The sequence below is a fragment of the Sinocyclocheilus rhinocerous genome, unplaced genomic scaffold (genome assembly GCF_001515625.1).
Source record: "Sinocyclocheilus rhinocerous isolate Xijiao unplaced genomic scaffold, SAMN03320098_v1.1 scaffold1292, whole genome shotgun sequence".
In the NCBI taxonomy this organism is placed as follows: Eukaryota; Metazoa; Chordata; class Actinopteri; order Cypriniformes; family Cyprinidae; genus Sinocyclocheilus; species Sinocyclocheilus rhinocerous.
The window spans coordinates 52688-62425 of NW_015656599.1; the positions used below are offsets into that span (position 1 = coordinate 52688).

General features: G+C 35.0%; 2 protein-coding genes across 2 annotated transcripts in view; both read left to right on the top strand.

The window, feature by feature from the left end:
- The first annotated feature begins 932 nt into the window (after positions 1-932).
- On the top strand, positions 933-3149 carry LOC107720350 (uncharacterized). Its single transcript, XM_016528029.1, has 5 exons — positions 933-1230; positions 1309-1641; positions 1794-1898; positions 2072-2166; positions 3017-3149. The coding sequence occupies exons 1-5, from the start codon at positions 1206-1208 to the stop codon at positions 3113-3115; spliced, it is 657 nt and encodes a 218-aa protein (XP_016383515.1). The 5' UTR covers positions 933-1205; the 3' UTR covers positions 3116-3149.
- A 5786-nt stretch (positions 3150-8935) lies between these two features.
- lsm3 (LSM3 homolog, U6 small nuclear RNA and mRNA degradation associated) overlaps positions 8936-9738 on the top strand; it is a 3405-nt gene continuing 2602 nt past the window's right edge. Inside the window, exons 1-2 of the mRNA XM_016528024.1 lie at positions 8936-9013; positions 9208-9318. Of these exons, the coding sequence (XP_016383510.1) occupies positions 8993-9013; positions 9208-9318 (132 nt within the window). The 5' untranslated portion in view covers positions 8936-8992. The remainder of the gene's footprint in view (positions 9014-9207; positions 9319-9738) is intronic.

A 9738-nucleotide genomic window follows, 5' to 3' on the forward strand; every position in this document is an offset into this window, starting at 1 on the left:
TATATATATAAACATTAAATGTAAAGTTGTGATTGTTACATTAATTTGGAGGGTTTTCTCACTGATTACCTACCCTGCAGAAAATTTGACTGGCAGCTGTATGAATTTATAAATGAAAATTTGTCAGTCACTGAAACCTTTTTTTGAGCACATGATATAACTTAGGGGGTAGTTCTGAGCAGAGTTTGTTTTGTGGAGTTGCCTTTCCATCACCTGCATTATTGTCAACATACAGTTATATTCACGTTCATAATGGCATTCCATGTGAAACTACGCATTGGCAAATAATAGGACTGCGAAAAGTGGATGTTACAGAATGAAATAATGTTGAAGCGGACAGGTAAAAGGAATTTTATAGGATTTATAGTTGACAAGAAAAGTTGTTTTAGAGAAAGATTGCAATATCTACAACAACAGTCTTTTCTTTGTAATAATATGTACCATGTATATTAGTAACAGTATGTAAGGTACATCATCATTTTATACTGTTCTGTAATTACACATTTTGGACATGTTCTTTGAGAGCACCTGCTGGTGGGATCCCCAAACAGCAAATATACAGATTTTCTCACAACCCCTGATTTGAATATGTGGTCAGTGTTATCGTGATTTTGGCTATATTATATACATAAGTGCGGATTCCACTGCAATATTGTTCCATTCAAAAATGAGTTGGTGTTTTACAGATCGTTAAAATACACGGAAAACAAAAGGCTCTTATGCCATCCTTTGTGTGGTTGTTTGTTTTCTTGTAGTTTAAATGTAGTTTTACATGAGTGATTTTGTCATTCTAAAAAGCAACATGGCAAGCTTCCCAAGTTTTTGAGAAAAACCCAAATAGTAGGTATGGATTCATGTTTAATGACCCTTTACTGTCGTTCAAACAATGTTCTGCTTATTTTTATGTTGTTCAGTCTTTGGTTGTCTTTTTCAAAAAATGGCAAGTTATAGTTGGACAAAGGGTATTTTGATAACTTTTAAGTATATCTTTAAAGTACAGCTGGCTCTGGCCTGCCCCCATATGATGTAAATTTAACTGGAAAAAGGGATGAATAAATAAAAGTGCTGTGTGAGCATGTGTTCATCTCTGACTTCCCCTCTGATCTGTGTGGTCGAGGTTTCATCTAAAGCTCAGCGATGTTTCCGCTCACAGTACGAGATGTTTGAATGATCACAGTATAGAAGATATTCATCTGGATCAGACGATGAAGATCATCCAGCTTTTCATCTGTGAGTTTATCACATCACATTTGATTTATAAAAAGGTTTTGATTTAATGTCTTAATAAATGTTTTGTTTCTCTCATAGATCTGTTCATGTGGTCTCAAGCCACAGAGAGTCTAACAAACACAGCAGTAACTTTAGGAGCTGATGTGATTATAAGCTGTGATCTTGATATAGAGGAGATTTACTGGTTCAAACTGAAGTTACCGGATCCTCCAGTGTTGATCTTACGCACTTTCAGTAGCACAAATGAAGGAGTACAATATGAAAACATCATCTTCAAACACAAATACTCAGTGAAAACTAGCAGTCGTCTGTTCATCAGAAATATCACCACTGATGAATTAGGAGTTTATTATTGTGTGAAAACTAGTGAACCACTAAAATTCAGCAACGGCACCAAAATCTACATCAGCGGTGAGTTGTTTTATCGTTTCATGTATTTTAAATCCATAAGATGGATTTGTGCTCTATATTAAATGTGTACTGTGTTAAACATAATTTAAAAAAATGAACAACTTAATTTGAAAAAAAAGAATAATTGAATTAAAAATCTATTCATTTTACAGACTCAGTCCACGAGAATCAGACAGAATCACAACACGAGACACCATGGAGAAACCTGACCATCACATCTGTCCTGCTGAATGTGCTTTTGATCATTGCATTAATAGGTTTGTCTTTTTAAATCTTTGTTTAGGTGAAGGTCTCTTTAAACTTACTATAGAAGTAGACAAACTCTACATCAGAACACATTTGAACAACATCCATCCTTATTTTTTGTTGTCTTTTTTTAATGGTCACAAGTTGTTATGATACAGCAATGCTTCATTTACTGTCATTTCAGGCTTGGGAAAGAGCTATCTTCAGGCAAAAAGATTAAAAAATAGTTCAGAGAACCCTCAAAGTATTACAGCAGCTCAGTACTTAAATGATTCTCAGGTAAGACTAATAGTTAGCTTTTCCAAATAATGTATTCAAGATCCAATATTTGAATTATCTGAATTGTGTTGCACTAAAATAACATTAGCACATGGCATGCCTTATGAGTCTTTCTGCAATACTGATTGGTCGGTTGTGACATTCTGTAGTCAAATAATTGTATGTAATGACCACTAAAATACATATTTGACATTGCACTAGTCAGTTATTATAGAAAATGAAAACTAAAATCATAAAACGAAAACCATTTTTTGCTATTTGAAATAAAATAAACATTAAAGGCAGGGTATGTGATTTTTCAAAAACACTTTAGAAAACTGATTCGGGCCGAATAGCAAAACAAATACTCTGCCTTTAACTGAAATAAATATTTTATTTCAGCTAGATGTCAAGAAAATATTTTTCATTTTCTTTTAATTTAACTTAATGTAATAAAATAACTAAAACTAGTCATATCTAGACATATTTAAAAAAACTAATACAAATAACATACACAACAAAATGACAAAACTAATATAAAAATAATATAAAAAATTTATTCAAACGATTAATAAAAGCTACAATAGTATCTTAAAGATAATAAAATATCTGGTGCTAGTTTCATGTCTCTCATATAACTTGGTGCCCTCTTAAGTGTCATAAGTAATTTGTCAAATCCCTATTAATTGTCCATTTATTAATTTATTTGGTAAGATGTTCAGTGATTATTGCAAAATAAACCAGTTCATAACGTTAGAAGACCCCTCTACTTTATGTAGGGTTCTAGATCACCCTATGAGCATTTATTTTCTGATAATGCCTGTCTGACTGTACATTATTCCTTACATTCATTAATATCTTAATCTTTCAGTATGCTGAGGTTGATTTTTCCATGCACCCCGGTGAAAACAGGCCTTGCCAGGAGCAGACCATCTACTCTCTTCTCCAGCCAATAAAAAGTATGAAGTAACATACATTATAAATATAATGTAAATATAACAATATATATTAAAGTTTGTTTAACATTTCTGTACTTCCATTTTTGGGGATTTCATAGTTTGACGTGTTATTCTAAAATGTTTAAAACCGTAAACAAATAAGTGAATGTGTCTAAACGTTTGACTGCTGTTGTTTAATATTTATATCAAGTTGCAGAGCATTGAACAGAAAGATGAACTGAGATCAGATTTGAAACAAAGTTGAACTAAATCTGTTGACAAGATTACAGGACTGCTTGTATGAATGCATTTTAATGTTCCACACGAAAAATATAACTAATATTCTTACTGGCTGAAAATAAAACACTAAACATAGTGGACACTGGGGCTATTTGGCACAAGATGAAGTGGTCACAGTTGTATCTCAGCAATTATAAAGTTTAAAGGGGTCATATGATGCTTTTTTAAAGATCATTATTTTGTGTATTTGGTGTAACAGAATATGTTGACATGCTTTAATGTTAAAAAAACACATTATTTTTCAAATACTGTACATTATTGTAGGTCCTCTATGCCCCGCCTCTCTCAAACGCTTCGTTTTCTACAAAGTTTGATAAAGAATATCTCTTTGGTTTTGAGACTTTAGTCTTTGCAACTTCAGGGATCTTATCTATGCACAATCAGCTTGTAACACTCCAAAGAGAAAGGAAAACTTGAAATCGCATCATATGACCCCTTTAAAGGTGTGTTTTTTGACGTGTGGTTTAACTGTAAGGTTGAGTTGAGTCGTAACAAGTGTATTTTGCATGTTGTTTGTGTGTTACCATGTATATGTTTGCTGCTATATGAATTGTTTTGTTTTTTAATGAGCAGATACGCAGTGTGGTAGGTATGATGCTCTTGTCTGTTATGAAATGTTCCTGTTTTGAATGGAGATCTTGCTTTTACAGCTCTTGCTTCAAACTAGCAGTGAGTTGCATGTAAACCACAGGGTAATGAGGTTTCTTGGAGCTGAAGCAGCTTCTCAACAAGTTTCGTGAAACATCATGCAATGAATAATCCTTAATCTTGAACCATACATCACATCTGCTAGCAGTTCCGAAGATAACATTGTTTTTCACAATTCAGTTGCTTTCTGCTAATATTTTGTTTCATAAAGATTCAATGTACAGCTGGAAATCACAGAGATTTTTTTTTTAACTTATTAATAGTTCTTAATATTTTCGTAAATGTTAAAAAGTCTTATCTTCTGCACAGCTCTTCTTTGTGGTTAACACAGCGTGTGTTTTTTTTTCTATTTCTTTGCAAATTGTTCCACATTTTGGTCACTTGATTGACAGCACTGTCGATGAGTTTATTTCTAGTCATAGATCAAGGTAGATGCCATGTTTACTTTTATGCATATGAAAGCGAAGCTGCGAGGCATAGACATACAGTCTTTTTAATGGCATGCACTGTAAAGGTCCTAGATCACATGCAATTTAAAAACTTTTTGTCTACTGAAAGTTTTTTGTAAAGATGATTCGCCAGCTAAACAATTCATTGAACACTTCTATCCTTCATAGCTTTGTTTTCATTCCTGTCAGAGATTAAATAAGCTCTATACTGCATGAGACTGCGCTCACCCCTATGGGGTAGGATTTAGTTTTGTTTTGTTTTTGGACTTCAATAAAGCCTAACTCTGCATTGAGTCTTTGCCGCAACAGCACGTTACACCGGACATCATAAACACCAAACATCAAGTGGTTTAAACTAACTTAGTTAACATGACAGGAAACAACTTAAACAAATACACCTGAGTTTCGCCCTTTCTGTTCTGTCTTATTCTAAAAATCTCCTCAACCCGAACAAATATTTCTGGAGGAAACAAGAAACTGTTAGCATGGTTAGCATGGCCTGTTAGCACCTGCTGCTATTTGTTGTAACTACACCGTTTGACTCCAAAGAGGGAAAAAACATGAACAAAACTACACAAATGGAATGCAGGCTAATTACAAAAATAGTTCGTGTTGAGCACAATTTGTTTTGTGTGGAAATTACTGACTGCCAAGAACAGAATTAAAGACTATTTTATATAATGGCATTAGGCTACAGTTGAATGTCAAATTAGTTTGTTATCTTGAGTCATATTGCTGTGTGTACAGGTATGAAATATGACATTAATACTTTTAATTTCTGAAGATTATATATATATATATATATATATGTCAATGGTTGAGTTTTGAACAAATATACATGTGGTCAGAGCAAACCTCCCTTAACTTCCTCTTGTGGGAATCACCCTTGGAAGCTCAGATGTAAAGTTTTAACTCTAAAGTCATGCTGAAGTATTTTAACATCCTGAAGTTCATGCAGCTTCTTCTCGGAGTACTTCATAAATATATAGAAAAAAAATTGTATTCAGTGTGCTTTGTTAATTAATACATTTATGTTTTAGACACAATTATAATGCAAGTTGCTTTGTGTCTGTGTTTTATTTCACAGATCTGCTCATGTGGTGTTGAGCTGCAGAGATTTTAACAGATCAACTTAACAGATATGGGTCAAAATGTGACATAAACTGTAATGTAAAGGTGGTTAATTGGTTATTATTGAAACCAGCAGATTCTCCAGTTCTGATATTACGCACTTTCTCCTCTACATTGTCTGTTCAATAAATAATGTCACTATTGAGGAGTTAGGATATTATTAATGTGTGACCACTACTCTAAAATAAAGTGATGGGACCAGACTGCTCATCAATTGTGAGTGACTTGAATTGTCACTGATGTTTTACACTGCATCCTTTTAAGATAAGAAAAAAGGTAAAAATCCATTGCACAGTGCTGAATATGAAGATCCCGAATCATACAGTGGTGAAGTTCATTGAAACTAATCTCAAACATTGTTAGATTTTACCCTCATATCTGCTCTGTAGAATGGTCTTCTGATCATTGTGACTCAAACAACTTCAAGATTTAAGCCTGTGCAGGTAAACCAAGAGAAAGCATAATTAATATAACATTTTGCCATTCCACACCGTCCCTTTCTTCTGCTGAACACATAAGAAGATCATTTTGAAGAATGCTTCAACTACTTTTGTGCATACAATGAAAGATATTTCATAGGGTCCAAAAACAACATTGGAACCCATTGACTTTCACTGGCAAAAAACTGAGATATAGTTTTTAAAAAAAAATCTTCTTTTGTGTTTAAAGAGGGTTCATTTAAACAGCAATGCATGTGCATTTAGTTTACAGTGCAGTATTGGTTTCCTGTTGCTGTTTCAGTTTGCTGCGGTGGACCTTTGCACACCATGTCAAAGCTTTCAGTCCAGCCAAGTCAACAGCACCTGTGCACTTCTACAGCTGCTGAAATCAAGAACACTTAACCATAACTGACCTCATTCAGTTACGCTTCTTATTGTATTTGACTAAATGCCATTTATCAGGTATTTTATAGCTATGGATTACTTTTTAGATTTTTCGAGCTTGCAGAATGAACAATTACAGGTACTTGCCAGAAATGACTGCTGCTATTATTGTGCATTGAATACATATTTGATTTCTGCCTAATAAAAAATTTTCAGACAGATGTTTTATGTATAGCTGGGCTGAAATCCAAACAACACAATCCCAAAACAGAGATTTTTGGAAACAGGTTTTGTTTGATATTCTCTCTCTCTCTCTCTCCATATAACCTGCTATAGTTGTTTTCATTTGCATTCTGTAGTCAGATTTGTTTTTATAAACTGATGTGATAGTTTATCTCCTGTCTTTCTCCTCGCATAATAAACTAATTTAAATTCAAATCAGTATTTCATGTTTATTTGGTAAGTGGTTGTGTTATATTGGAATAATAACCAGTCAGTCTGACTGTATTTGATTCCTTATGTAATATATATTCAGTGATAAAATAAACACACATGCACACTCATGTTGTTACAAAATTGGACAAAACTTGTAGACAAAACGTCGAAGGCAAAAGTGAATGTTAATTTATACTTTCTAGCTCCTTTTTAAAAATGTTTATTCATTTCAAATCAAGGGAAGTAACAAATCACAGTTCCTTCAGTTAGCCTACGACAATATAATTGGGTCTCTAGTTAAGCTACATCTGCGCTGCTTTGCTCACCTGTGACTAACACCTCTATAAGTACGTTTACCTCATGTAAAGTGTTTAGAGATGCTTGTGAAAAATGTTCCACTGGTCTTGCTCGTGTTACGAGCAATGAACCACAAAGTCTCACCTTTGCGAGAGAGTGTAAAGATTTTCTATTTGATGTTATTGTAAATAATTTTCTTACCGTTTTCTTAATCTCAATAGGTGTTAAATTGTTGAAACTGTTTTATGCATTGAGAAAAATAAAAAATTTTTGTTTAGCATATTTACTGTATATTGTGCTTTCCCTGATTCACACATACATCACGGAGACGTCTATTTGACGTCTTTTTAGAGTGTTTTGTATTTTTAGTGTTTGTTCATCTGCAGTAGGCTACGTCTATAGGACGTTTCAGATGTCAAATAGACGTTTAGAAGATGTCTTTAAGATGTTTATGATTTAGAATGAATGTGAAACTGCCATCTTAGAGACGTCTATCAGATGTTTGTGCACAGCAGATGCAGATGAAGAGATCTTTATCAGACATCTTGCAGACGTACGTGTGATATCTGGGTTATGTGTTGTATTGGATCTTTGCATGAAAAGGCTTATTGGTAAGCAGGGCCGTACACAGGGGGGTGGCTCGGTGGCTAGAGCACCGGCTCCTCTGCCCTCATTGGCTGAGGTGCCCCTCTTGAACCCCCCAGCACCCCCACTGAACGTGACTGCCCATTACAAGCTATTTAAAAGTGAAGGAAAGCGGAAAAGAGGGAAAAAAAACCAACGAACCCCACACCCTCAGTGATACCGGTATTATTATCACACGTCAATTAACTGGTATATATAGCTACACACACACACACACACAGACGACCCTGGACCACAAAAGCAGTCATAAGTAGCACAGGTATATTTGTAGCAATAGCCAAAAATACATTGTATGGGTCAAAATTATCGATTTTTCTTTTATGTCAAAAATCATTAGGATATTAAGAAAAGATCATGTTCCATGAAGATATTTTGTAAATTTCCTACCGTAAATATATAAAAACTGTATTATCATTAGTAATATGCATTGCTGAGGACTTCATTTGGACAACTTTAAAGGCGATTTTCTCAATATTTTGATTTTTTTTGCACCCTCAGATTCCAGATTTTCAAATAGTTGTATCTCGGCCAAATATTGTCCGATCCTAACAAACCATACATCAGCGGAAAGCTTATTTATTCAGCTTTTAGATGATGTATAAATCTCAATTTTAAAAAATTGACCCTTATGACTGGTTGTGTGGTCCAGGGTCATACATACATATATACATATACTTACGGCTGAGCAATAACTGCCCCACTCCCAGTGATTTCGGCCGCTGCCCCTCAAAATGTCTGTGCACGGCCCTGTATGGTAAGAATCATTTTTCACGTCAAACATTGTAATCAGCATATATTTAGATCAATCACTGCTGAAGAATCGCGTCCAAGGCGTTACTTTCCTCACCGCTGGCCGGAATGGACCAATCGACGACGTTTGTGATGCTGGACAAGAATGTATAAAGATGTTTAAGGATATGTTTTTACAAAGATTGATTTTCATTTATATATCAGTTACACCGTCCTTGAAATTTATAGCTGTAAAATATCACACTTTTTTGTGTACAAATGTGTCCTGTAAGACAAAATCCGTCCTAAAATTTGAATGCCTCTCGACGGCGCGTTCAGTTTTCTGGGCCATCAAGCGCCCCCTGGAGGAATATTTTTGTCTGACAGGAAACATCTCCCGCCCAATGATTTGTGGGAGACAAGCGAAAAGCATTTTGGGTAACTTTGAAAGATGGCGGACGACGCTGAGCAGGTATGCTGTTTCGTTTTATATAAGCAAGTGTATGTTTTTAATAGTTTGGTAGTCGCGGAGCTCAGTCACAGCGGGTGTTTTCATGTATGTCGCACTAAACACACGAGAATGTCGAGGCAGTTTATAACCAGCAGCTCTCAGGCGGTTGTTCATCTGTATTATTGTAATGAAAATTACTGAAACTTTATTTGCAGCAACAAACCACCAACACCGTAGAAGAGCCTCTGGATCTGATCCGGCTGAGTCTGGATGAGCGGATCTACGTGAAGATGCGAAACGACAGAGAACTGCGCGGCAGACTGCACGTGAGAGACTCACTCATCCATTCATTCATTCTCTCTCTCTCACTCTCTCTCACTCCCTCTCTCTCTGTCTCACTCACTCACTCTTCTTCTTGTACTATTTTATGGCGGTTGACAAGCCCACTCACTCACTCACTCACTCACTCACTCACTCACTCACTCACTCACTCACTCACTCACTCACTCACTCACTCACTCACACTCTCTCTCTCTCTCTCTCTCTCTCTCTCATTTAGCTGCCTGTGTTTTTACTGATGAGCAGATCTCATTCCTTTAAATACCGGTTTGTTACTGCAAAATAAATTAAGCTCTTCTAATTTAATTACATTGGGGTTATTTAATGTCAATGTAATACTATTAGTTTTTCATATTTAGTGCATTGTAATTTTCGTAAAAGTTTATTTTTTTTTATTTTTTTTATTT

Coding starts and splice junctions, on each gene's coding strand:
- LOC107720350 (XM_016528029.1), top strand. CDS start 1,206: ATGAAGATCATCCAGCTTTTCATCT. Junction 1,231..1,308: donor GATCATCCAGCTTTTCATCT/GTGAGTTTATCA, acceptor TTTCTCTCATAG/ATCTGTTCATGTGGTCTCAA. Junction 2,167..3,016: donor AGTACTTAAATGATTCTCAG/GTAAGACTAATA, acceptor TTAATCTTTCAG/TATGCTGAGGTTGATTTTTC.